This window comes from Petromyzon marinus, chromosome 21 (genome assembly GCF_048934315.1).
Source record: "Petromyzon marinus isolate PM22_M1 ecotype Great Lakes invasive population chromosome 21, UKy_Petmar_22M1.pri1.0, whole genome shotgun sequence".
In the NCBI taxonomy this organism is placed as follows: domain Eukaryota; kingdom Metazoa; phylum Chordata; class Hyperoartia; order Petromyzontiformes; family Petromyzontidae; genus Petromyzon; species Petromyzon marinus.
In genome coordinates this window covers 9,765,032-9,791,609 of record NC_133687.1, presented here as the reverse complement: position 1 = coordinate 9,791,609, position 26,578 = coordinate 9,765,032, and the positions used below count along the sequence as shown (strand labels likewise).

At 53.4% G+C, this 26,578-nt stretch overlaps 1 protein-coding gene across 4 annotated transcripts in view; it reads right to left on the bottom strand.

The window, feature by feature from the left end:
• LOC116944414 (phosphatidylinositol 4-phosphate 3-kinase C2 domain-containing subunit beta-like) overlaps nucleotides 1-26,578 on the bottom strand; it is a 52,450-nt gene that overhangs the window by 24,162 nt on the left and 1,710 nt on the right. For 2 of the 4 annotated variants that reach the window (XM_032958001.2, XM_032957999.2), the window contains 21 exons: nucleotides 21,112-22,792; nucleotides 16,999-17,096; nucleotides 16,246-16,400; nucleotides 14,981-15,101; nucleotides 13,742-13,853; nucleotides 12,839-12,918; nucleotides 11,717-11,780; nucleotides 10,951-11,094; nucleotides 10,241-10,298; nucleotides 8,926-9,115; nucleotides 8,392-8,514; nucleotides 7,624-7,785; nucleotides 6,647-6,752; nucleotides 5,888-6,030; nucleotides 4,915-5,109; nucleotides 4,415-4,508; nucleotides 4,063-4,157; nucleotides 3,423-3,606; nucleotides 2,422-2,529; nucleotides 1,543-1,635; nucleotides 774-903 (listed from right to left, as the gene is read on the bottom strand). In XM_032958001.2, the coding sequence (XP_032813892.2) occupies nucleotides 774-903; nucleotides 1,543-1,635; nucleotides 2,422-2,529; nucleotides 3,423-3,606; nucleotides 4,063-4,157; nucleotides 4,415-4,508; nucleotides 4,915-5,109; nucleotides 5,888-6,030; nucleotides 6,647-6,752; nucleotides 7,624-7,785; nucleotides 8,392-8,514; nucleotides 8,926-9,115; nucleotides 10,241-10,298; nucleotides 10,951-11,094; nucleotides 11,717-11,780; nucleotides 12,839-12,918; nucleotides 13,742-13,853; nucleotides 14,981-15,101; nucleotides 16,246-16,400; nucleotides 16,999-17,096; nucleotides 21,112-22,635 (3,979 nt within the window). In that variant the 5' untranslated portion in view covers nucleotides 22,636-22,792. The remainder of the gene's footprint in view (nucleotides 1-773; nucleotides 904-1,542; nucleotides 1,636-2,421; nucleotides 2,530-3,422; nucleotides 3,607-4,062; nucleotides 4,158-4,414; nucleotides 4,509-4,914; nucleotides 5,110-5,887; nucleotides 6,031-6,646; nucleotides 6,753-7,623; nucleotides 7,786-8,391; nucleotides 8,515-8,925; nucleotides 9,116-10,240; nucleotides 10,299-10,950; nucleotides 11,095-11,716; nucleotides 11,781-12,838; nucleotides 12,919-13,741; nucleotides 13,854-14,980; nucleotides 15,102-16,245; nucleotides 16,401-16,998; nucleotides 17,097-21,111; nucleotides 22,793-26,578) is intronic. The other 2 variants (XM_032958003.2, XM_032958002.2) reach the window with 2 other exon arrangements.

Here is a 26,578-nt window from a genome sequence, read left to right as displayed (position 1 = left end):
GACATATTCCGGCAGCTTTGGATATAAAGTGGCGAGATTTGGCGAGCTCACCGCGTCGTCTGCGAGGCATCAGAGAAGGGCCACGTGTGACCTTCTACGACGCGGAGGTCGGGGAGACGGACACTGCCAAAGAGACGGCGGAACGGAAATCCGCCGAGTGTGTGGAGGAGCACGGGAGAGAGAGGTGCCCGCTTGGGGCCGCGCCTGTGGTCAGATGTTAACTCTCTCGCCTGGTATGCAGGAGGTCGTGGGTTCGATCCCGACCCTGATGCATGCTCGATCTAAGAATTGGTTTTAGCCTTTCTGGTGATAAAACAGGCGTTAGTTAAGGTGTTAAAACAACCAACCTGAAACCTTTTGCAAGGAATCATGTCTGCATTAACCACACACAGTACTTGTGGTGAACATGCAAACAAAAAACATGCTCCGGTAATATATTGCATTGAAACTGATTGGTCCACACCAGAGACAGCTTTCTTTAGAGCCTGGTCTCAAACAGTGTTAGACCAGAGGACACAATAAAGGTCACATTATGCATGCTGTATAATTGAAGTTTGCATGTTCTCCCCGTGGTCGCGTGGAATTTTCTCCGGGTGCTCCGGTTTTTCCCCTCCAAATTTAAGAATCAATGTCACGCATTTAGACGATAATATAATTTGTGATAGCCAGGGATTTAACCTGGTCAAATAAAAACACAGTTTAACAGTTCAAAGAGTTTTTTTGTGAGAGACGGGGGAGGGGGGGGGGGCCGTTGGCGTCGCGATGGCGCGCACCTCGCTGCTTGCCCGTGGAGAGGCAGCGGAAGCGGACCATGCGCATGTCGAGGCCCTCCTGCAGCCACACGCTCTCCATGACGCGCATCACCTGCAGCGTCAGCATGTCCTGCCGCAGGTCGTCGCCCGTCTGATCAAGCACGCACAAACGCACGCACGCACCCACGGAAGGGGACGCCAACGCTCGCTTACAGAGAGGTAGGGGAACGCGCATTCGTGCAAAGTGTGCACGTGCGCGCAAACTCAGCGTGCACGGCCCTAACGCACACTAAAACAGAAAGGACAAAGCCAAAGATCCCCCACCCCCCCCCCCCACCCGTGCAGCCTCAACAGACTGTTGGGGCAAGTGCTGTTAGCGGGTAGCACTATGAAGGTCTGCACAGCACACCAAGGGGGAGGCTGGCCAGCACCACGCCCGGCCGCCTTTGTCTTCCCAGTGGCGATGTTTACTTCACACTGCATCAAGTACTGATTTTGAGGCCGAGTATACCTTGGGAAGGCCCAGGACCAGTTTAGATAACCGTCACTGAGCGGAGATAGAACCCGGGTCGCCAGGTTTTTAGCGTAGCGCGCTAACCCCTACACTACTGCAAGCACACAGCACACACAGCAACAAAAATGCTCGCTGACAAAGTCTTATTCTCTCACGTTGAGGGGACAGGCGAAGTGACAGGCGAAGTGACAGGCGAAGTGACAGGCGAGCGAAGCCATGGGCTGCCCCCTCGTTCCCGGAGACAGAGCGCGCCCGTGCTGGCCGGCGAGAGCTCACCTTGAACATGACGCTGATGTCATCTCCGGGGGCATCTCGGTTCAGGAACTTTAGACACAGAGGCGTGGTGTTTGATGTGAAGTAACAGCAAGCCTACGCAAAAAACACAGGCAAAGACCCCCCCCCCCCCCCCCCGTATAGCCTTTAACACACTGTTGGGGCAAGTGCTGCTTGCGAGTACCTATAAAGGAAGGCCAACACCACACGCCCGGCCGCCTTTATCTTATCACGGTGGAGATGTTTACACGCAGCACCAGGTACTCATTTAAGGCCGAGTCGACCTAAGAGAGGCCCTGGACCGGTTAAACCAGCACGCAGCCAAACCGTGATGACCAGAGGTGCGGGGGAAGGACAACAAAACTAAACACGAAAATCAATTCAAGAGAAATTAGTTTTCAATCCCAGATTTAAAAGTGCATATCTCCAATATCTTCCTAATACGGGTAGGAAGAGCGTTCAAGACGGTCCCAGAAGCACTCCGATCGTGCTTTTGTATTCTTTGTTGTTGTAAAGTTCTTACCCGCCCCGACTGGACATCTGTTAAAAAGAGCTTTACAGCTCATCAGATTCGTTCGTTCCTCAATCCGCTTGTCATGGTGAGGGGTCGCGGCGGCTCATCGAATTCCTCCAGTATAAATAAATATTCCGATTCTGATTCTGCATCTGGAAGCGCGCAATGCGGCGACCATCTTTCTTCGATGGTTCGCCAAAAGCCGCTGCTGCTGCCGAGGGTTACCGTAGTTCACGTGATGGTTTACGCTCCTTGACGAGATCAGCAAACTATTGTGGTTCATTTGTGGGCGAGCGCTGTGTGTGTAATAAGTGCAACCATATATGATGTATTCGCTCCGCAACCGGAATACCTTTGCCCAGGCTCACCTTTAAGTTGAGTCCCGTCAGCACCTGGCTGGGATTAAGCGGGAGGCGACATTCGCCCTCCCGCTCGAAGAACTTCTCCACGTCCGCCAGGCCCTCTCTCAGAGCGGCCTGCATACCCAGCAGCGCAGAGCACGGCAGTGGGTTTCAAACAGCGCTGCCAAACGGCGAAGAGGTGGGTGTAACCAACACTTTACCACCTCGCCACCTACGCACGACCTGCCAATCGACTGACCGTGGTTTTAGCCATTTGTACTGTTGAGTGGACAAAGACAGAGAAGGGTGAATTTACGAACTTTGCACCATTGATTCAACTGCCGCCCCGGGGGAGGGGAGGTGGGGGGGTGGCTTGCCAGTCTCGTGTGCCAAAACCTGGTAACCACCACCACACCCACCACCATTACCGCACCCATTACCAACAACAACAACATCTGCCATTCGTCACGAAGTGGCGGTGACAGTCACCCCGGGGGGACTGTGCCAGGCCAGGTGCACTTTGAGGTCACGTGAAGTGTCGAAGGCTCACTGCCAGGAGGTCATGGGACAGACCCAGGTGCCATGGGAGATGACTGGCAGATACACCAGCTGTGCCGCTTCCTGTGTCAACTTGCTGCATTTTAGCCGCCCGGCACTCCGCCCATTGTTGTGAGCATTGCTCCTCTGCCGTCCGCTGCTGTTGGAGGGCGACTGCCTCCAACTGACCAGTAGCATCCTTCACGAGCCTTATCCATCGAGGCCGATTTCGACACCACTGATACCAGTCATCGGTAAGTCCACGCAGCTCCACATCCTCTCGAACCAACATCGTTCCATGACTTCTCTAGCCCGTGCCGCTCTCTCATTTAGCACCCTCTATCCGGCCAAACAGAAGCTGCTTGGGCAAGCGGTGGCTGGGCATGCGGGCTACATGACCCATGCGGACAACACCCACCAACGCCACCGCACCTACTACCACCACAGCACCCACCGCCAACCACAGCACCAACCGCCACCGCCACACCCACCTTGCGAGCGGCTCCGGGAGTGGCAGCGCGCACGCGCGTGGCCACGTGCGTGAGCTCGTGGACGAGGCGCGCCTGGTGCTCCAGCTGGGCGGAGAGGCGGCTCCCCACGCAGCTGAGCAGTGCGCCCAGCACCAGCTGGTAGCGCTCGCCGGCCTGCTCGTCGTCCAGGGTGTCCTTCAGCAGCCTGGCACCGGCAGAAGGGGCGCCGGCAGGGGCAGGTTAATGGTTAAATCGCCCACCCATGTGGCGCGTGTGGTGCATGTGGTTGTTGCGGGGTCCCAGGTTGTGCCGCAGTGTTGCCCTCTCTGTGGCATCTGCACCTCCTCCCCCCCACCAATCACCCCCCCCGACAGTTCTACACTGACGTGCTGCAACGTTCTTGCAGAATCTACGGATCTTGCAAGGTTATTCAGAATAACACAGGGTGAAAGTATAATCGTCAATCATCATCAGACAGGGTGAATCCACTGCTGGATGAAAGCCTCCCCCACAAGCCACCGTATAATCCACCCAGCACCTGTAAATGGGGCACTTTCCAATTGCTAATAGGCGATTGCATTCGGAACGCGATATGAATACGAAGCGTTGTTGTTGTTGTTGTTGGCGGCGGTGGTGGTGGTGCGCTTGCTGAGCCGCCCACCAGTAGAGGTAGTGGGCGATGTTGACGCTGCTCATGGCTCTGGCGAGGAGGAACTGCACGAGAGCGCTGTCCAGGTGACACTCATGCTTCACGGCCTGCAGCAGCAGCAGCAGCAGCAAACAACAACAACAACACGCAGGGGTCGCCCCCGTGGTTTCACACAGCGTTTGCAGAACTGCCGGATCAGCTCAAGAATTCCGGTCCCACTTGTGCCTCCCTGTAGAGTCAAACACCCGCTGTGGGCAGCCGGTGCCACACGCGCGTCGCGTTGGCACACGCGCGGTGTCTGCGCGGCGCCCGCAACGAGCGGTCACCACCCCTGGCCCCCCGCCCCCCCTCCGCGTGCCCCCACCTGCAGCAGCTGCGGCAGGTAGTCGGCGAGTTCGTCGTCCGAGAGGTTCTCGATCCAGCTCACGGCGAGGCGGCGCACTTCCTGGTCCGGGAACCTGCGGGGGTGCGGTGAGGGCAAGCACAGCGAGCTTACCGGGGGCGGCACGACGCACGGGGGGGAGAGGGGGCAGAACAATACGCGGGGGACACGATATGAATGGGTCAAGCGGAGTCGATCGAAGGCGAGCGCATTGTATCTGTCGCACGTGCGTATGTGTCGCGTTAGCGTGCGTGCGTGGGTGCGCGTCGCGAGCGTGGGCGTGTGTCCACATGGTATACGTCTGCGTGCACATGCTTGTGCGCCGCGTGTGCGGGTGCACCTGTCGCGTGCGTGTGTGTGCGCGCGTGCGCGTGTACGTAGTATACGCGTGTGTGCGCGTGTACGTAGTATACGCGTGTGTGCGCGTGTACGTGTACGTGTCCGCGCCGTGCTGGTGCACCCAGGCCCCGTCACCCACGCACGTCGCGTGCAGCAGCTCGAGGGCGCGCACGGGAGACAGCGGCGGCCACGCGCGCAGCAGCGCGTACGTCCCGGGCAGCTGCGCGTGCGCCCAGCTGGGGCAGCCGGCCAGCACGAGGGGCAGGGCGCCGGGGGGGCAGTTCCCCAGGCACAGCGCGCGGAGGTCCCACAGCGCTCGCTTGTCATTGTCCGACAGGCTGGGGGGAAGGGGAGGGGGGGGGGTGGTGAAGGAGGAGAGGAAGGGGAGTAAGATGAAGGATCATGGGGAGAAGGAAAGTAAGGAGGACAGAGTGAGGATAAAGACGGGAAGGATGAGGAAGAAACGGGGGGGGGGGGGGGAAGGGGGGGGCGAGGAAATGGAAGGAAGCAGAGGAGGGAGAAGAGCGGGACAGCGAGCGGGAGACAAAGGAGGAGGATGAAGAGCAGGAGGAGGTAAGGGAGGCGAGGAGACAGACGCCACAACACGACACCGACACATCATCACTGCACAAACCGCAGCGGCTCAGGAAGCGCCCGTTTGTGTTGGGTTTTTTTTCTTTCCGACTGCAGAAACAGAGCCGCGTCACGCACAACGGACAGACGCGCGGAAGACGCGGCGATACTATCCCTGACCCTGCTCGGCCACCCCGCTCTGGGTCAGATTAAGAGGTCTCGTTAGGCCACTGTATCGCGGTTTGGTTTCAGCTCAGGTTTCGCCAACAACGGCCAGTCGGAACACGACTAGGATATGCGCCAGAGGGAAAAATATGAAAAATATAATAAAAAAAGGTTTAACACGTAGGCTTTCGCGACCAATATTATTCGTAATAAAGGTGGGCTAAAGTAGTGAATTATTTGTCTTTTGTCAACGTGACACTTTTTTTGCTAATTGGCCGTGTCGGGTGGTGGAGGGTTACGACACATTTATAAATAACGCGATCTAACCCAAAAACCTTTATTATGAATAATAAAAAAAAGGGTTGCGTGGGGGCTCACTCGAATAGGAAGCGCTTGTCGAGGAGCGTGGAGAGTTTCTGCTGCGTGGCCTCATCCACCGCGTCAGGCCTCTGCGTCGGCGTGCAGGATTCCGGCTTGGGCGTCAGGAAGGTGACGTCAAAATTCGACTCGGGGAAATCGATCTGCAATGACCGAGAAAGATAGAGAGAGATGCTGCAACGTCAGTTAAAATCCTGACTCACTCACCCGCCCCCCACCCCCCGAACCCCCTCCATCATGCACGTACGGTGCCGTCGCGCCGAATTCGAATTCTCGCCGAGTTTCTGTTCCGCTCTAATGTCGATCGGCGGATTGTACCAGGCTTGCGTTGTTGTCGCAAAAAAAAAAAAATCCTGACTCGATGTTGTTGCTCTGTCACAGACCTGTGCCTTTGCAAATGACATTGGGTACAGGGCAGCTTGTTATTGGCTAAGGGTAGAATTACTTGTGGCTGACACACGGTTGTCATCTTTGCAAATGACCTCGGAACCGGCGGCTTGTTATCAGGCCAGGGGCAGAATTACTTGTTTCCCTTTCCGTGAGTTATCATCGCTTTGTGCCGCCACTCCAACCGCAAATTTAACAACAACAAAGTTTACCGTGCTCACATCATCGGAGCCCCCCCCCCCATCTCCATTGGCACTTTCCAAACGTCTAAAACATGCCGAGGGGAAGGTGACGAATGGACGGCCAGCTCAAAGGGACGCTCGCGCGTGGCGTACCGAAGTGAAAGGGGGGGGGGGCGGGGGGCGGCTTCACCTGCAGGATGACGTTGTCTTTGACGGTGGCAGCTATCCCTCCGCCTCCGATCCCGTTGGGGTTCACGGAGCATAGCTCCAGCAGCTTACTACCGCTTGCGAGGACACTAGCAAGGGGGGCCCGGGAGGGAGGGAGGGAGGGGAAACGAATTAACGCGTCGGCTTTCGCGACCGGCATTATCCATGATAAGGTTGTCAAAAGGGTTAGATCGCGTAAATATGAGCGTGCCGTTAAACCTGCCCACCACCACCACCACCACCCAACACAGCCAATTAGTGAGGTTTGTCGCGTAGACCGAACGTGCCGATTAGTTACTACTTCAGCACACCGGTGTATTGGAAAGTAAACCCACAGCATTCACAATTCGAGTACGACGTTTCGCTGGTGGTTACAACCAGCTTCGTCAGGCGATTGTTCCAGAATTGTGAAGTCCTCCTGTTTCGGGAGGGAGGGAGACGCGGGGCGGCTCACGCAGCACAAATTCGCGAAGTTCAGGTGCAAGTGGAACACGACCCGTTTAGGAGGCACGCCGATCCGAGGTTTGAACCATGCGGCTGCCCTCGTTAATACTCCGTGGGTGTATTACCCGTAATACTCTGAGGACGTTAAAGATCCCGTGACGCGAGTCTAAGATGAGTGGGCCATGTATGCCGACACCACGGTCCAAACGTTTCGAAATTGAAAGATTACCCAATAGACCTTGGGGAGAACCAGGTTATCTCCCCGCCCCTTACGACCGTATTCTCTGAATTATTAGACGCACGGGAAAGTGAGAATATAAACGACGGAGAGCCGTGTCCCAGAGAATGAATGTGAACGCGCCGCTTTAAATGGGGTGAGAGACGTCTTTTGGGAGACTAGTCCTGAACGGCTGGCGGTGTCGTCTGTCCTCTGAATGGTGGCAACGTATTGCCGTTAATGATTGCAACAATGCACAGCCCTATGTTGAAGCAACGAGATCGCAAAAATGACAGTACTCGCGAAAGTTGAAGAGCGGCATGCTGGCCCATCCTAGGACCTCCTCCTGCTGCTTGTAGCCGTCCTGCGAGGTGCCTGCTGGAAGCGCCATGACCCCGTACAGCTGCAGACGGAGGACTATCTCTCGGGGGGCACTGGCCACTGACAGCGGGTATTTGACTCTGCGGGAGGCACAAATGGGACCGGAAACTCCGAGCTGATCCGGCAGTTCTGCAGACACTTTCTGATCTACGGCTACAAAGCAAACGCGCATGCGATACGCCTCGTGTCTCGCCAAATAAAAAATAAAAATTGGAAGTATCTTGTTTGCGCATCCCATCAGCAACACGGGCTTCTAGAAGTGCATTTTTTTCAACAGCTTCATCAGCAGTCAGGCTTTGCTTGAAAACCAATGCTGAACTTGCCATATTTTTACTGGCAAGACATGGGTTTGAGTTTGATGCAAAAACATTTTTCAAGAAATACATAAAACAAAATAACCACGAGCTGTCAATGTGGAAAATATAAGTAACAAAATGTACCTACGGTACAAAAGAAGTTCAACATACATACATGTTTATAATCAACAGCTGCTACGGAGGCCTTGCTATCAGACGTAAGTGTGATCTCGAGGTAAAATCCTTCGAGAAAATCATTGTTAGCATGTGCCACCTTCGGTGGTGCCGATGACCCGTTTAATCCCCAGTGGGCTCAAGGGCTACGAATCGACGGGCCGTCGCGTCGCTCACGAGCCGCCAACCTTCACTCTCACGGCAGCTTCCACTCACATCTCGTTCCAGCGGATGTAGTGCGAGAAGCTCTTCTCGAGCAACACCTTCTGCGTCTTCCACGGCCGGCAGAGGGGCCTGCTGCCGTGGTTCAGCGTGCACACCATGTAGTAGCGCTCGTAGCTGGGGGCGCGACGGTGCATGGGTGGACAGTGAGAGAGAGACACACAAAAAGCGACAGTGCGATCAGAGGGTTGCATTGAAATAAACCTCGCAGGTTAACACATTCTCGCCGGGAGGTTCCAACACTCGGTGAGAGTTCCTGATCAACAGGAAAACAACTGTGAGCTATTCTCTGTCTCCGCACAGGCACTCCCCACTCTGGGTGCCTCAGTAAAGAATCCGTCCACTCTGGGTTGCGTGAGACTCTCTCGCTCGCCTACTGACGCTGGCATTACTAAACGAGGGACTTTTATCGAGCCGCCAGATCTTCTCCATAAACGGACGGTTTTTTTCCCCATCTGTCCCCCACCCTCAACCCTCTAAAGTCACTCCCACCTGACCCCAGGACCCCTGCCCGCGCTGACCCCTGACCTGCCGATCCAGGCGGGCGGCACTCGGTGCGCGGCGTAGAGCGAGAAGCGGAGCTGGTCGTCGGTGAGCGGGTAGGAATAGCGCGTGGGGCGACGCGCCTGCGCGTGCGTGCGGAACGCGGCGCCGTGCAGCTCGATCAGCTGGTGCAGCGACGCCGTCAGGGCCTCCAGCGGCGCGCGCAGGGAACCTGCTGCCGTCGCGTTCCGTCAGGAGGTCAAAGTTGGTTTGTGCGTTTGCGGACGCACCGCTCAAAATAACGAGCAGAGCGCCGGCTAAAACATAGCAAGTTTACACAGTAAGGGGGGGTGGTGGGGGGGGGGGCACAGATAGTGCATCGGGCCAGCCATCTCAGTCTGTGAAACCGTGGCACCTGGGTCTATCCCGTGACCCCCTGCCAGCGGCATTACTTGACCTGGCCTTAACAGTGCAAACAGTCTGGCGCAAGTGCCGTGGTGATATCACAGCGACTTAGTGGCGAATGGCGGTTGCTAGTGTTGTATGTTGAACTTTTTTCCGGACTGTACGAAGCCAACCGTGCAAATGAGAGGGGCGGGGGAAGGACGGCAAACCAAACACAATCCACTTTGATCACCAGCTGTGCCTGGCGTCAGTGGTAACAAAGCTTACTTCCACGCTTGGTGCAGAGGTTCGCAGTCGGAATCCGGCAGACCGCCGTGATTAATACTGCAGGTGTAATAACTATGATAATACAATGCGCAATCCGCTTTACAGCGGATGTAAAAAATCCTGGTGTGTCATTCGAAACCAGTCGGCCATTGCGTGTGCCAGCGTAACGGCAACAAATGTGCCAAATTTGAAAGGTTCCCGGGAGATTCACTCATTTGAGAATGCACGTCGCAAGTTTTCCCATAACAGACTTTTTGTTGGGTTAGATGGTGTCAATATAGGTGTGTCGTTAAACCCGTCCACCACCCGACACAGCCAATTGGTTAAGGTTTGTCACGTAAACATAACGCGCCCATGAGTTACTAGTCCTGCACACCGGTGTTTTGGGAGAGTAAACCCCAACACATTTCCAATTCGAGTACGACGCCTCGCCGGTAAATTCCATCCAGCCTCATCAGGCAGCATTCGGAATCGTGGAGAATTGCTCTTGTTTTCGTAGCAAGTTGCACCTGCGTGTTTTTTTTTTTTAAAGCGCTAGAAAGCGGGAACAAGAAAGGAGGAACACACCCGAGAGGGCGGCCACTGCAACCGTATGGAAGTGAGCCGAGGGCTCTCTAAGCACAGCGCCAGCCAGCAGGAACAAGACGAGCGGTGAAGTTGGGAATTGGAAAAACATCGAGAGACTCACAAATGCCCCACGATTGATCAGGAAGCAGGCCTGAGCCCCACTGGCTTTGGAAGGCACCCTGCACACGCAGACAAAGACAAAAAAAATCCCCCGTATAGCCTTAACGGACTGTTCGGGCAAGTGCTGTTAGCGAGCAGCACCGATGAAGGCCGGTACGGCGCACGAGGGGGTGGGTGGCCAGCATCACGCCCGGCCTCCTTTTCTCTCCCCAGTGGCAATGTTTACAGACCGTACCAGGTACTCATTTGAGGCTGAGTCGACCTCGGGGAGGTCCACCACCGGTTCAGATAATCGTCACTGGTGTTGGCCATGAGCGGGAATTGAACTTGGGTCGCCGGGTTCGTAAGGCCCACCGAGCTATATAGCTTTTTCAGAAGCAACCTGGCCACAAACGATAGCTCGACTAAGTTGATATGTATAGCAGTCAAATACTCTAAACGCGTGTTTCTAAATGTGGAGGGAAAAACCGGAGGACCGGAGAAAAATCTATGGGAGAACTCCAAATATACAGGCGTCAGGGTCAAGATCGAACCCAAGACATCCTGTATACCAGGCGAGTTAGTTAACATCTTGCCACCATGGCGCCACACACACACACATAGTTACATGCACACAAAGACGGCACACAAAGGCAAAAATGCCCCTCTAGCTCGCTGCGTAAAACGAGCCAGACGGCCTCTCTCGCTACCGGGCTGCGGAGACGCGATCACCTCTTGCTGGGGGGCGGCCGTGCCGAAGTGTCGCAGGGAAGACACGGCGTTGGTGACGGCCGGCGTCTCCACGCTCTCCAGCGCCAAGCACAGCGCCTTGGCGGCCTGGATGACGCGGTCCGTGCTCACGCCAATGCCCGATTGCTGGAGCCGGGGGCACAGCAACAGCAGCGAGCAATAGCGAGCAACGGCGTGAGTGAGCGCAGCAGGGTTGGCGGGGAACGCGGGCACAATGGGAACACACTCGCAGTGCTGCCCTCGACAGTGTGGACCAGAGGTCCCTTTGAAATCTATCTCAGAGGTAGCTCTGTGATATCCACTACTGTGCACCGCTCCGCGGCCATGCACACGAGCGAATAAAACAAAGATAAGCGGGTGAACTCGGCATTCAATCTGTAAAACTGCTCAGTGGTGACGTAGCTCAAGGGAGAGAAACAACTTTGTGACAGCCACTCACATGAGCGCTCCCTGCGTGGGTTCACGTTTTCCAAGAGATAAATGCGTCTCCACCTTCCACCCCCCTCCGCACAACGAACAGCGGTTACTTCAGAAGAATTATTTATATTGGAGGAATCCGATGAGCTATAAAGCTCTTTTTCACAAATATTCAGTCGGGGCAGGTAAGAACGTGACAACAACAAACAATACAAAAACACGATAGGAGTGCAAAGTATGATAAATGTAATCAAATCAAGGAAAACACATACAGATAAAACTAAACCACGCCCATCCTTTCCAGGCAAAGCCCACAGCGGTATTAACTTGCCTCGTGCAGCAGCAGCGTCTCCACCTCACTGTGATAGACATCCATGAGCATTGACAGCCCCTGCCTGCAAAACAAAATAAATCCACCCGCATCAACACGGAGAAACGCAAAGCAAAATTCAACCCTTGATGTTTCAATGGCATTCGGGTATGACTGCGTATGTGCGGTAGAGCAGGGGCGGAGCCACAGGGGGGGCTGGGGGGGGTTTAGCCCCCCCCTGAAATTTTGGGAAAGTCGGTAATCGGGATAACCGGATATCCGGCTGCTGCAAAATGCTGCAGGCTGCCACCTTGTGTGCTGCCCTGCAGGCTGCTTGAGCGGCAGCCTTTCGAACTTATCGAACTTATTAGCCACATCAGCGGCTCCGACCTATTAAAAAACTCCGCGTTCACATCCAATAAAATGTGTCTTATACATTTGTGACGCCCATTGGAAAACATACACTGGCTATCTCAAAATATTGAAGTCAGCCCCCCCAAAGTCAAAATCCTGGCTCCGCCCCTGCGGTAGCGTAACGGTTAGCGCGTTGCATTACGAACCTGGCCACCCGAGTTAGATTCCCGCTCACGGCCAGCATCAGTGACAATTATCTGAGCCGGTCCGGGGCCTCCCCTAGGTCGACTCAGCCTCAAATGAGTACCTGATGCGGCGTGTTAAACATCACCACTTAGGAGACAAAGGCGGCCGGGCATGGTGCTGACCACCCACCCCCTCGTGTGCTGTGCTGGCCTTCATAGGTGCTCGATGGGCGACGTTCAGAGGAAAACGGCAACCGTGAGAGTAGCGATAGAAGTGTGATCAGGAGGCGACTGACCGCCAGTGAGCGAGTAACTGGGAGTGTTGAACACAGCGTGGCGGATGACACCAAACAGTCAGTCTGATATCGACCGAGTCCTCAACATGGGCCGAGGAATCAACGGGTCAAGATGACGTGCAGAGAATCGCCACGATAGCAGCAACAGAAGAGTGATCAGGAGGTGACTGACCGCCAGCGAGTGAGCCGAGTGACGGGAGTGAAACAGTGAGCGCTGGATCACCAGTCAATCGGACTGCTTCACCCCGATTTCTATTGAGTGCAGTGAGGTAGGAATTGGGTGCTCCACCCAAGATTCGGCAATTTACTTGGTGAGCGAGCGCTTCTGTGGACACTCGTGCAGTTCTTGGTCAATACGCAAGACGGTTGGGCGAGCATCATCCTCTTCCTACAGCGGAGGAGGGGAGAGACACACCGTCAGTATTGCCAAACATCATCACCATCCACACCACCACCACCCGCACCATCAACGTCACTTGCGTATCACTCTTGTATATCGCTACTCCCGTGGTTACTGTTCCCGTGAATATCACTCGCTGGTTCTCCATCCACGTTGAGGAATCGGTCAACCGGACTGTTTCATCTAACCCGTACGATGTTCAGCTGCAACATTGCAGATAACAACTCACTCACTCAACCACCCACCCATCAGTCACCCGCTCACTCACTCACCATCTCACCACCACACCGCAGGTCACAACACTTTTCCTTCTGCTTCTTCCCTCACACTGCTCCACTTTGGAATTCCCTCCCCATCATCGTCTCCTTTCCGAAGCTCTCATGAAAACCTCGCTCCAGTTTAAAAAACTGTGTCAACTCATCGTATGCATGACAACGTAAACAGCACCGTTCGTTGCTCGCCGCGTGGCATTTGCGGCCTGTGTACACCGACAGGGACGATATTTATCAGACTATGTTATAAAAAAAAGTTTTACCGGCTGGCTGGCTGGCTCACTGGCTTTTAGTGACATCACCATGCACATCTGCGTGATAACATCACCCGAATCGCACAGCGCCAAGCCGGGTTCGTGCGTCGCGCTGACATCACGCCTCCCTAACCCCCCTCCCCCAACCCCCGGACACATCACTTGCGCAAATACACGGGCTGGCGGTGGCGATGCTGTAGCCCACCACCGCGCGTGCTGCGATTCCTGCGGGTGCTGCGCAAAAACTTCCCGTGCTGTGCTTTCTGCGCACGCTGCGCTACTCACGGTGCGAGCCAGCCCCTGCCTGAGAGCGCTGCGCCGCGCCAGCTTCAGCCGCACGTCCAGATCGAAGCGCCGGCAGTGCTGGATGTAGCTGTGGCTGCCAAACTGTCGATCGCTGCAAACGCACACGCACGCACGCGCGCGGGCCCACGCACCACACCGCACCGCACCGAGCACGCCGCGGCCTGTCAACGCCGTCTTGTGCGCGGTGCCGCGCTCTGCGTCGAATGGGGAAACGTTCCTGAGATTCATAATAAAGGTTTTTGGGTTAGATCGCGTTATTTATAAATGTGTCGTAACCCTCCACCACCCGACACGGCCAATCAGCAAAAAAAGTGTCACGTTGACAAAAGACAAAAATAGTTCACTACTTTAGCCCACACCGGTGTGTTGAAGAGTGAATCCACAACATTTACAGTTTGAGTACTGTGACGTTTCACTGGTAATTACATCCAGCATCATCGGGCAATTCGCCAGAATGGTAAAGCCCTCACTTGCTCCCGGTCTTAAATAGAGCAGCAGGGTGACGTCATCATTTAACTCATTCCTGATATTGGCTGCGCCACCGTTGATGGCCGCTCTGACAGCCACGATGTCCCCCGACCACCCATCCCCCTGCCCTACCACCCTCCCCAGGCAACTGGACTTGGTTCCCTCTCTCTCCGCTTTCAAAGTCTCTCGTAAAAAATTTCCCTCTTCAACCCCAGTGCCCTCACACCCCTATCATGGCCTCCTTTCCCTCCGTCACTTCAGTAGGTGAGTGGGTGAGCGATTGGGTGAGCGGGTTGATGGGCGAGTGAGTGGGGCGTTGGTGAGTGAATGACTGGATGGATGGGCGAGAGGTGAGCCGGCACAAATAATTGCCCAAGAGCCGTGCGGTCCTCTATATTCGAAGATTCTTTCAATCAATGAGTGTTTACAGGCGAGAGTGAACCAGAGTGCCCAGTGAAAACCCATGCAAGCGAGGGTGGGGGGGGGGGAAACACTCGATCCTGTACAAATGCAACAGGTGGAGTCCACCATTTGCTGTACCACCTTGTCCTGGCGAGCCAGCGTACGGCACCTCCTCAATATTTGCGCGATGATCCACCATCCGCTCACCTCCAACAGGCGTGCGCCACCACCGCCCAGCTAATGACCGCGAGTTTGCCTAGTTGGCAGAACTGCCCTTTAATCAACTTTCATGGCACCACGTGGCAAAACGAGCTGCCATTGCGTCCGTCTACATAAGCCAAGCATCACCTCTGCAAGACCTCGTCCAGCCCGTGCACCTTGAGGAGGTAATCGGTCACGTCCACTTGTGAGAAGTCCGGGTGCAGGAAGCACAAGATCTGAATCAGCAGCAGCTCAACTGGGGACTGGGCTGCACACACACACACGTAAAAAAGACAAATATCCCCCATAGAGCCTTCAACAGTCTGTTGGGGCAAGTTCACGGGAAAGGATCGCTTCTCCAGTGCTGATGTTTACACACTGTACCAGGTATTTATTTTCAGCCGAGTCGACCGAGGGGATGAGCAGAACTGGTCAAGATATTCACCAAAGATATGGGTGGTGGGGGGGGGAGGGTGGTGGAATTAACTGGAACAGGGGCAGGGCTATGCTATAGAGGGCATTGCCAGACAATTTAGCCATGCCCAGACACGTCCTTGTAGCAAAAACGCTTGCTCAGAAGTGGACAAAGAAGTTGAAGGTGAAAATTGAGTTGCGTGATTTTCAGAAGCAATTCAGTTGCGCAACTGATCGCTCACGCGTGGACTTGGCTTCACACTCGCAGGTGAAGATGATGAGCTCCAGCCCTCCGTGACCACACTCCGGTCACACAGCCTCACTCACCCCCAGCCACAGTCTCACTCACCCCCAGCCACACAGTCTCACTCACCCCCAGCCGCACAGTCTCACTCACCCCCAGCCGCACAGTCTCATTCACCCCCAGCCACACAGGCTCACTCACCCCCAGCCACACAGTCTCACTCACCCCCAGCCAAACAGTCTCACTCACCCCCAGCCACACAGTCTCACTCACCACCAGGCACACAGCCTCACTCACCCCCAGCCACACAGTCTCACTCACCCCCAGCCACACAGTCTCACTCACACCCAGCCACACAGTCCCACTCACCCCCAGCCACACAGTCTCACTCACCCCCAGCCACACAGCCTCATTCACCCCCAGCCACACAGACTCACTCACCCCCAGCCACACAGTCTCACTCACACCCAGCCACACAGTCTCACTCACCCCCAGCCGCACAGTCTCACTCACCCCCAGCCACACAGTCTCACTCACCCCCAGCCACACAGTCTCACTCACCCCCAGCCGCACAGTCTCACTCACCCCCTGCCACACAGTCTCACTCACCCTCAGCCACACAGCCTCATTCACCCCCAAGCCACACAGTCTCACTCACCCCCTGCCACACAGTCTCACTCACCCCCTGCCACACAGTCTCACTCACCCCCAGCCACACATCCTCACTCACCCCCAGCCACACGGCCTCACTCACACTCGCAGGTGAAGGTGATGGGCTCGGGATGAGCGTTGTCCAACTCCACCAGCACCTTGAGCATGACGCTGCACACCTCGGTGAAGGTGTACACGGGGCTGCGCAGGATCCCCGAGTTCGAACTCCAGTCGCTGTGGCTGAATCGCTCTCGCAGCCTGCAAAGGCAAACACAGACAAAAGTCTCCACCCCTACCGTATAGCCTTTAACACACAGTTGTGGCAAGTGCCGTTTGCGGACGTCTATTCAGGCTGGCATGTCACTCGAGGGGAGGGGTGGCAAGCACCACCTCGCCTGGTATACAGAAGGTCGTGGGGTCAATCCAGACCCGCACGCCTGCTGCATATTTGGAGTTTGTGTGTGTCTCTCTCTCTCCGTGGTCGCGTGGATTCTTCTCCGGGACCGATGGTTTTTCCATCCACATTTAGAGTATTTGGCTGCTATACATTGTGGCCAGGCTGCTTCTGAAATAAAGCTGTATAGCTCAGTGGGCCTTGCCTGGTAAAATAAAAAAAAATAGATTTGTTTGTCTTCGCTATGCTGATGTTTACACACAGCACCAGGTGCTCATTTAAGGTTGAAACGACCTACGTTCCGATATCACCCGGCGCTAATTTTATCCATGGCCAGGAATCAAACCGTCGCTTCATTGGGTTGGCAGTGCAGTGCGCCGAATCAAGATGACGGCAACACGCAGCAAGTTAAGCACCGCCCCCTAAACTGCGTTGTCTCCAAAACAAAGAAGGGAACCTCACCCTGTGACCATGCGAGAAAATTCCACTTCCTCTTCATTTCCCTCTGTCGAGACTTCAAAGAGGCTCTCCGACTGCACCGTTGTCCTGTGGCTTGAGCTCTGCACACAAAACGCCACCACCCCACCACACCCACCGCCACCAGCACCACAACCACCACCACATCCACAACCACCAGCACCGGTGCCACCAGCACCGGCGCCACCACACCCACCACCATCACCACCACGCCCAGCACCACCACCACGACCCACCACCACCACACCCACCACCACCGATCCAAAAGTCGGAAATAAAAGATCTGAAATTGTCGTTTAAATATTACATTTCCCCTTTGACAAGGACAATCTGGGTTTCATAAACTCATTTAGAATACTGAAGTCATTTAGAATACTGTGTAATACAAAGTTTAGAAATATTTAAAATGTAACAATTCTAGACTTAATGTGACAATAAATCAAATATATGTTCTGCTCCAATAAACAATGAGGCAGTGGTTCTCTCTTATTTACAGCCCTGAGCCAGTGGTGGAAATTCCACGATCCTGTGTGTGGCGAGTCTATCCATAGGACAACCACCGCTGCCTACCCCACAACGTGATACTTATTTTATCGACCCTGCAGGGATGATAGGTTGAGCCAACCCGCATCAACCAGGATGTGAATTCGCAACCTTCCGACTGAGAGTCGCTCGCTCTGCCGATGAGCCACCTGGCTGGTTACCAATCACTGCCCGCCACAAGTACCCACAATGCCTTGCAGAGGTTTTGCTAGGAGGAATCAATTGAGAAGCCGAGACAATCAGTCGATTAAGTCGACTATCCTGCTACTATTTAGTGATCGGTTACTTTTCCCCATTTAAAAATAGTGGCCACACCCACATATTGAGTTATGTCAGTCAACAAACACTCCACAGAGCCCATGTGCACATAACTTTTGTGGTTTAAGTAATTTCTGTTTGAAAAGTATTTTTCGCGGGGCATTATTATCCATAGCAGGCCACCTGCTGTTAAGTGGAGAGTAAAGGCCATGTGATGTAATTTAGCAGTGTTGGCCACTGTGTGAAGATCATCATCATCAACCATGGTCAATCCACTGCTGGATGATGGCCTTCTCGGCAAGCCGCCGCCACCTCTCACGCTCAACCAATATAATAATCCACTCAGCGCACCTGCCCGTGAACAGATTTCTCGTGTTCGGCCGATATACTTTTCTAAATTACAGAGCATATGCGTTACACAAGACAGGCCGTGCCTAACTAAATCACCCGTGGCAACCGAGTTCCCCTGTTGCACGACACAAACAACATCGGCGGCTTTCTCGCCCGACTGTATCAAAGGTCTCAAGTTCGATCGAATGAATCACCGAAATGGTGAGGTCAGATTAAGAGAAGCCACTTTACGTAGCACGTACTGTAACCAGGGCACGGGCGAAGGTGCTAACCGCTCGCCGCTTGCCAGCAAGACTCGGCACGCCACGTCAGAAACAAAAAAAACCCTCCCAGCCTCATTCCTCTTCTGTCCGATTCACCCACGCCTTGCGGTGTGACAGAGGACACACGTGCACTCCCTGACGCACGTGGCCACGTGAACACACACATACACACTAGCACAGTGTATCTCGACCATTCTGCATGCCTGCATGCGTGCACTAATCCATGTGTTCCTCTTTCCGCCCCTCAACGCTATTCCAAGCGCACATCTCTCCATGCTTTTTGGGCACCCTGAATGCTTTCTTCTTTAGGCACATTGCTACGTTGCTGTTCATTCATAAGTTTATGGATGTATGTAGAACTTCTTTTGCACCGTATGTAGCCAACCGTGCTAATCAGAGGTGCGGGCAAGGACAACAAAATAGACAATAATCAGTTCTTAAGGAATGACATTTGAATCTAGCTTTCTGAAAGCACTCTGACGTCCACCAGTTCACGTTTTTCTCATTTGCAGCGTTATATTTTTTGGTCTGCCCATCAACAAACATTATTCAATGCATGTTTCGTGAGCTTAGGAAATTAGATATGGTGGCCGCTGTACCTCCTACGTGCTGGCTATGAGCACTCGCTCCCAACAGTCTAAATGAGAGACTCATACCCATACATTGCCTGGGGGATATCCCAGTGCCCGTAATTTTGGGGGAAAGATCCAGCGTGTATTTACTTCACACTTTGAATTCTACTGTACTGAATGTCTGTGCAATGTGGGATATTGCTCATTCTCTCTTTGACATGGCATTGGGAGGCCTTCAACCAGCAGTGGACTGAGCATGGACTTTAAATGAGGATGAGCATTTCATGTTGGGAAGAGAAATGCCACGTTCCCGTGGAGGAGACAATTATGTCCAGAGAAGACAGATTGTGAATTTCTCACCACGTGGTACGTTATTTTATGGACCTGAATATATGATGGGCTGAGGAAACCGCCTACCAGGATTTGAACACCCAACCTTACAATTGTGAGAGCCAGATATATCAACCAGCCTGAACCGCTTCACATAATACAAGGTGCACTATACAATGTATATATATAACTAAAATTTAAAAAAAACTCCACTGTATTTACTCAGGATTTGCATTGAGACAGAGGAAACCAAGAATAAAAGAACACAGGTTAGTGGCATCATTGAAACTATTGCAAACGGTGAGCTTCGGCAGGCCACGTCGTTCGATTTGGGACGATAACTCATGGGTCAAGAATAATAATGGCGTGCCAGCCGAGGAATGGGACGCATCCAAAAGGACGTTCCAATCGAGGAGGCGGAGAGGTGAAATCAGTCCCTGTTCAGCTCGAGGTGGATTATTGCCATCACAGGGTCGTAAAAAGGTGGCGGAGGCGGCTTCGGGAGGCCTCCATTCGGCAGTGCATGGGCCACGGCTGATGATGAATCTGATGGTTTACCCGGGAAAACTTTACTGAGGTTATTTGTTTTCTGGGCGTGCATTTGCTAATCAGTGGATCGCTAATTACTCTACTGGCAGACGAATGCCCCGGGTCTGTCTTGCGAAATGAGACTCCATCTCTTGAATTTTCACCTGGTCAAACAAAATAAACGTTTAAACTATCAATGCGTGTTTTATTTCAGTCTTATCTCTCAGAATGTGTGGGATTTCTCTGCTGAGCCCAGCTGAACCTCCCACACGCAATAAAACATTAAGCGAGAAATTTGCCAAACATTCCGAGGTGGACTGAAAAAGTTTGCAGACTCTACGAATCTTGGACAGGTATTTGGAATAACACAGGGTGTCCTTAAAGGTATCATCCTCACTAGCCAAGGTCAATCCTCTGCTGGATGTAGGCCCACCTACGCTGCGTCAGTCATCGGGATCGTTTGACCATACTTCACCACGCTGGTTCGTTTCGGTTCGTGAAGGGCGAAGCCCAGAACCTTTTCCGATGTAATTCACCAATGATGTTAGCCTTGGCGCCTGGAATCAAACTCGGGTGCCCGAGTTCATAGCACAGTGCACAACTCACCGTTCCATCGCTCTGCCTTATAGCGATAATGAGCAAACTCCAACTTTGCACAAACATTTAATGTCATGCATTGCCAAGCGTTTTAAATTCATGCCTAACCTTTCCCCCATTAACGCAGGAACTAAGATATCCCTAGGTAATGTAGAGAGAGCCTTGTATCTAGACTGTTGGGGGAGAGTCCCCACTGATGATCAGGCGATGTAATAATCCAACCAGCTCGAACACACAAACAGTCCAAAGCTCGTCTGAGCATGGGGCACTTTGACATTTTCCCCGTTGCGGAGATGCCATTGAACTCAGATGCTCGACCAATACAAGTTGTATTGTGTTGCATTAATCAGCGGTGGCCGAAAGCTGGCTTTGAGCCCAGGATCTCAGCCGTGTCAGCCCAGTGTCTCTGACCACACAGCGGCCTCTAAGCCACTCCGTGGCCGAGTTAGAAGAATGGGGATTGTCCCGCACGGGGATAATTAACAAGAGAAAAGGTTGGGCTCCACTCGGGCAGGTGGCAATGCTGGGTTTCCGATGGTGAACAGTGTTGGAAACTGCCTCACCACTGTGCGTTAAGAGTTACTGTGACAACAAATAGACAAGAACGTTTGTGTTGTTGTGCTTGCACCATCCTTCAAGCAACCGCACCGACTCACCTTGTGAGTGGATGCCGGCATATCCGAGTGCCTCCGCTTCGTGACGTCTTCACCGGTCCACGACGTGCCGTTGGGAACCTCCATTGACTGACTCCGCCACTCCAGCTTTTTCACCACCTTCTGGGCGAACGGCAGGATTTTCAAGCCGTCCAACTCGTCCACAGCTTCGGCGTCTCCCGCAACGTCGCCGCCGACATCGACGCCACTGCTGCAGCCAGCGCCACCACCGCAGCCACCGGCAACACCACCAAAGCCACCGCCAAAGCCAGCACCACCGCCACCACCGACCGCGCCGCTCCCCGCGTCACTCACCGTCACGGCTCTCGCTCCGTCCACGCACGGAGGTTCCAGGAGGTTGGGGGAGGGGGTCCGGAACGACGGGGGGGTGTAATATGCATCCTCCTCTGCCTCGTTCGACTCCGTGCCGCCCATCACGGAGAGAGCCTGCATCCGCATGTTCAGCGAGTCGAGGTCGACCATCTCGAAGTCGATCTCGTCGTCCTCATCGTCCGAGGAAAACGAGGCCTTGGGCGTCCGCTCTCCGCTGCCGCTTCTGCCGCCGCCGCCCGTGGCGACCTCCGAACCCTCCGCGTCGTGCGTGCGGTCGCCGCCCGGTGTCCCCACGCAGCTTTGGAAGGAGTCGCCTTCTCCTGCTCCCTCTGCTGCTCCCTGACCGTGCGCTCCGGGCGCGAGGGCGACGGTCGCGCTGCACTCGCCGGTTAAATTCTCCTCCTTGGTTTTGCGGCAGTGCCTGGGGCTCGGCGTGGGTGCCACGACTATCAGCGGCTCTGTGCGGTAATAACTCAACGGGCAGCTCGCGAACGAAGGGTCGCAGGCCTCCGATGGACCGGCAGAATCGGTACACGTCCAGCCAATTGGGAGCAGCGGCGGCGGCGGTTGATGCTGCTGCTGCTGCTGCTGCTCCGGTGATGTTTCAATATCGCACAGCAGCTCCTGCTGCTGCTGCTGCTGTTGCTGGGACTTTAAAACGGACGCCATGAATATATCCGCGGCGGTGGAATTTCCCATCCGCTCTGGCGAGGGAGGCTGCCTCAGAACGTAGGAATTCCAAAAGCTCCCGTCGGGATTCGTCGCCTCCGCCTGCCCGAAGCTGTCGCTCGCGTCCACGAACATTAACGAGTCGTCCCAGCACGACGAGTCATCGCAGGCGGCGGCCGCGTTCGCACGTGACGCGGCGAGGGTCGACCTGGGGGCCGGGACGGGCCTGACCATGGCAGGCGGCAGGCCTGAACTGGACGGCTCGACTCTGCCGATGTCTCCAGCACAAAGCTCCTCTTGTGGCCTTGCGAGTTCATCGCCCCGCTCTCTTGAAGGAGTCTCCTCCCGTTCGTGTAGTTTCGACGCTGTTGTTTGCGAGCTGTCCTCGTCTCCCGGGGTCGATGGTCTCGCCGCTTTTGACTGCGCACCGGGTGAGGGCGAGGACTGTTTCACGCAGGATGGGGGGGGCGGCCGTGGGGGTCTAACCCTTGGGGGACTTCCTCCCCCCTTACTCGCATCTGCCATGCTGCTGTTGTGCGTTTGCTTTTTTTTCTTTTTACTGGCGTTTTTGGCAAATTGAAATAGAGTGCGTAAAATTACATTCGGAGCATTTTGCGTGTTTTCGCCACATTCACGCTGCCGCCATCATGGTAATATCCAAGCCTTTGCGATTTAGCGGCACCTGAGAAAGAAAGGAAGTATAAATAATTACTGAACCGTACGTACAGTTTTAGCATTTGCCAAGAAGCGCCGTAACGATTCCACTCGCTGCTATCGAAGTTGGATCACACGCTGGCCACATTCATCCCCTGCCGGGGCCGTGGAGGAGCACACCTGTAATCCAGCACTGTGGAGGCGACGGTTGCCGGATCACATAAATGTTGTGAAACTCTCTAACCATGGGCTTCGAGGTGCTATATACCCTGGCTTTCAAGGAGGATGCGGTAAAGCAATGTGCCGACTAATATCATGTCCCTTCAGTATGGAATACAGCGCTGCCTCCCCCCCCTCACACACGTGAGTTTTCGCCAGATGCTCTAATTTCACTCCACTCAATCAGAAAAAAACATCTCAATATACAGAGGACTGCAGAGCTTGGGCAATTGTTGCGGCCGGTTCACCACCTGGCTGCTGACTTCCAGCTCGTCTGTGGTTCCTGAGAGATGGAGGAGATGCAATTGGGATTAATAAAGCTATATGTATATAGCCAACACATTTGTATGAATTATTATGACTATTATTCCAATAAACCCCTGCTAATAGCGGAATAACGTCCCTATCAGGGCAATGGAAGAGGGTGATGACACCACAAAACGACTTCTGGTGTCTCCCTGATGAATTTCGTAGCAAGCCACCATGTGACAGTGTTTTCGAGGGAGCTCTATGCCCTGAGCTTGTCACCTTACAGTGAGGGAAAAAAGTATTTGATCCCCTGCTGATTTTGTATGTTTGCTCACTGACAAAGAAATGATCAGTCTATCATTTTAATGGTAGGTGTATTTGAACAGTGAGAGACAGAATAACAACAAAATCCAGAAAAACGCATGTCAAAAATGTTATAAATTGCTTTGCATTTTAATGAGGGAAATAAGTATTTAACCCCTCTGCAAAACATGACTTAGTACTTGGTGGCAAAACCCTTGTTGGCAATCACAGAGGTCAGACGTCTCTTGTAGTTGGCCACCAGGTTTGCACACATCTCAGGAGGGATACCCACTCCTCTTTGCAGATCTTCTCCAAGTCATTAAGGTTTCGAGGCTGACGTTTGGCAACTCGAACCTTCAGCTCCCTCCACAGATTTTCTATGGGATTAAGGTCTGGAGACTGGCTAGGCCACTCCAGGACCTTAATGTGCTTCTTCTTGAGCCACTCCTTTGTACATGGCCCCGTCCATCGTCCCTTTGATGCGGTGAAGTTGTCCTGTCCCCTTAGCAGAAAAACACCCCCAAAGCATAATGTTTCCACCTCCATGTTTGATGGTGGGGATGGTGTTCTTGGGGTCATAGGCAGCATTCCTCCTCCTCCAAACACGGCGAGTTGAGTTGATGCCAAAGAGCTCAATTTTGGTCTCATCTGACCACAACACTTTCTCCCAGTTGTCCTCTGAATCATTCAGATGTTAATTGGAAAACTTCAGACGGGCATGTATATGTGCTTTCTTGAGCAGGGGGACCTTGCGAGCGCTGCAGGATTTCAGTCCTTCACGGCGTAGTGTGTTACCAATTAAATTTTGATTTAAAGCTTTCGTGACTGCAGTAATTCATATTCTTAGCTCTTTCGGAAAAGTCCTTTCAACTTAACTTTACTGAAAGAGCTAAGAATGTGTTACCAATTGTTTTCTTGGTGACTATGGTCCCAGCTGCCTTGAGATCATTGACAAGATCCTCCCGTGTAGTTCTGGGCTGATTCCTCACCATCCTCATGATCATTGCAACTCCACGAGGTGAGATCTTGCATGGAGCCCCAGGCCGAGGGAGACTGACAGTTCTTTTGTGTTTCTTCCATTTGCGAATAATCGCACCAACTCTTGTCACCTTCTCACCAAGCTGCTTGGCAATGGTCTTGTAGCCCATTCCAGCCTTGTGTAGGTCTACAATCTTGTCCCCGACATCCTTGGAGAGCTCTTTAGTCTTGGCCATGGTGGAGAGTTTGGAATCTGATTGATTGCTTCTGTGGACAGGTGTCTTTTATACTGGTAACAAGATGAGATTAGGAGCACTCCCTTTAAGAGTATGCTCCTAATCTCAGCTCGTTACCTGTATAAAAGACACCTGGGTGCCAGATATCTTTCTGATTGAGAGGGGGTCAAATACTTATTTCCCTCATTAAAAAGCAAATCAATTTATAACATTTTTGACATGCGTTTTTCTGGATTTTGTTGTTGTTATTCTGTCTCTCACTGTTCAAATAAACCTACCATTAAAATTATAGACTGATCATTTATTTGTCAGTGGGCAAACGTACAAAATCAGCAGGGGATCCAATACTTTTTTTTCCCTCACTGTATATAGGTTCATCAGGGATGGACAAAAGCGAAAGGCGTGCGGCAACGATCGTCAGGATCACGAAATTTAGAAAAAGCAGACGATACAATTGTAGTGGATCTTATATTGTACGATATATCGCAGTATCGCTGAATCGTACAAAGATCCCCCCCAGAGCCTTTTGACAGGCTGTTGGGACCAGGGCTGTTAGCGAGCAGCACCTATGAAGGCCAGCACGACACACAAACGGGGTGGGTGGCCAGCACCACGCCCGGCCCCCGCCTGTGTCTCCCCAGTGCCGACTGTTTTTACACACCACACCAGGTACCAATTTTAAGGCTGAATCGACCTGGCGATACAAAAACACACACACACATTCATCATCATCATGGTCATTCCAACTGCCGAATGAATGGCTTCCCAAGCCGCCACCACCACTCACGATAATAACAATAATCCACCTAGCACCCGCACACGGACCGATTTAATCACTCCATCTCCTTGGTGAACGTGTCTCGGGACGCGTTCCACATTTCGCACGCGAAACCACACAGAACATGCCTGGTTCTCCTTTTCACGTCATACCGTGTGGGGCGACTGTTGTTTGCCAGCCATGTGTAGTCATTAACACAAACCTTTGCTCCGAGCTATGCAGTACTGTAGATAGCGGACGGTGTAAATGGTTAGCGAAATGGACTCGCAATGCAGAGGGTCACTGGTTCGATCTCCCGCCGAGGGCAGTTGAAACAAGGGAAAAGTTTCTTAAATTCCCTGCCACCCTTTAAACTGCCTCTGTCCACCAGCAATGTAGATTGGTACACAGCAGTTAGTCGACTGGGAGGTGGTATGTGGTGGGGTAAAGTGTGGGGGAGTAGCTACACCAGGCAATCGACGAACTGTGGTGTGTTGCATGGGATTAATTGTGGGGGGACTACCCACAATGGGCATCGTGGTGGCTACGAGATGTTAACTCCCTCGCCTAGTACGCAGGATGTCGTGGGTTCGATCCCGGTGCTGACACCTGCTGTATATTTGGAGTTTGCATCTTCTCCTCGTGGCCGCGTGGATTTTTTCTCCGGGTCCTCCGGTTTTTCCCTGCACATTTAGACTCAGCATCACACGTTTTAGAGTGTGCGGCTGTTCATACATTTCTATCATTGGTGGCGAGGTCGCTCCTGAAATAGAGCTAAGTGGCTCAGTGGGCCTTACATGGTAAAAAAAAAAAAGAAAATAGAAAATCTTTCATATTCTTAGCTCTTTCGGTAAGGTCACGTTGAAGGGAAACAGTAACAATCTAGTGTACCACCATCGCACACCAAACGCCACCTGCCAAATCCGCTAAATATATCGTTGGAGTGGTCCCACACACACTCGACCCCAGCACCACGCTCCCCACTCTGCATGCTTCCCGGCTTGTGTGGAAGAGTAGGCCAAGCGCCCTCAAGGCTTCTCCCTCGAGTGGAGGGTGCCGCCCATCCCTGGAT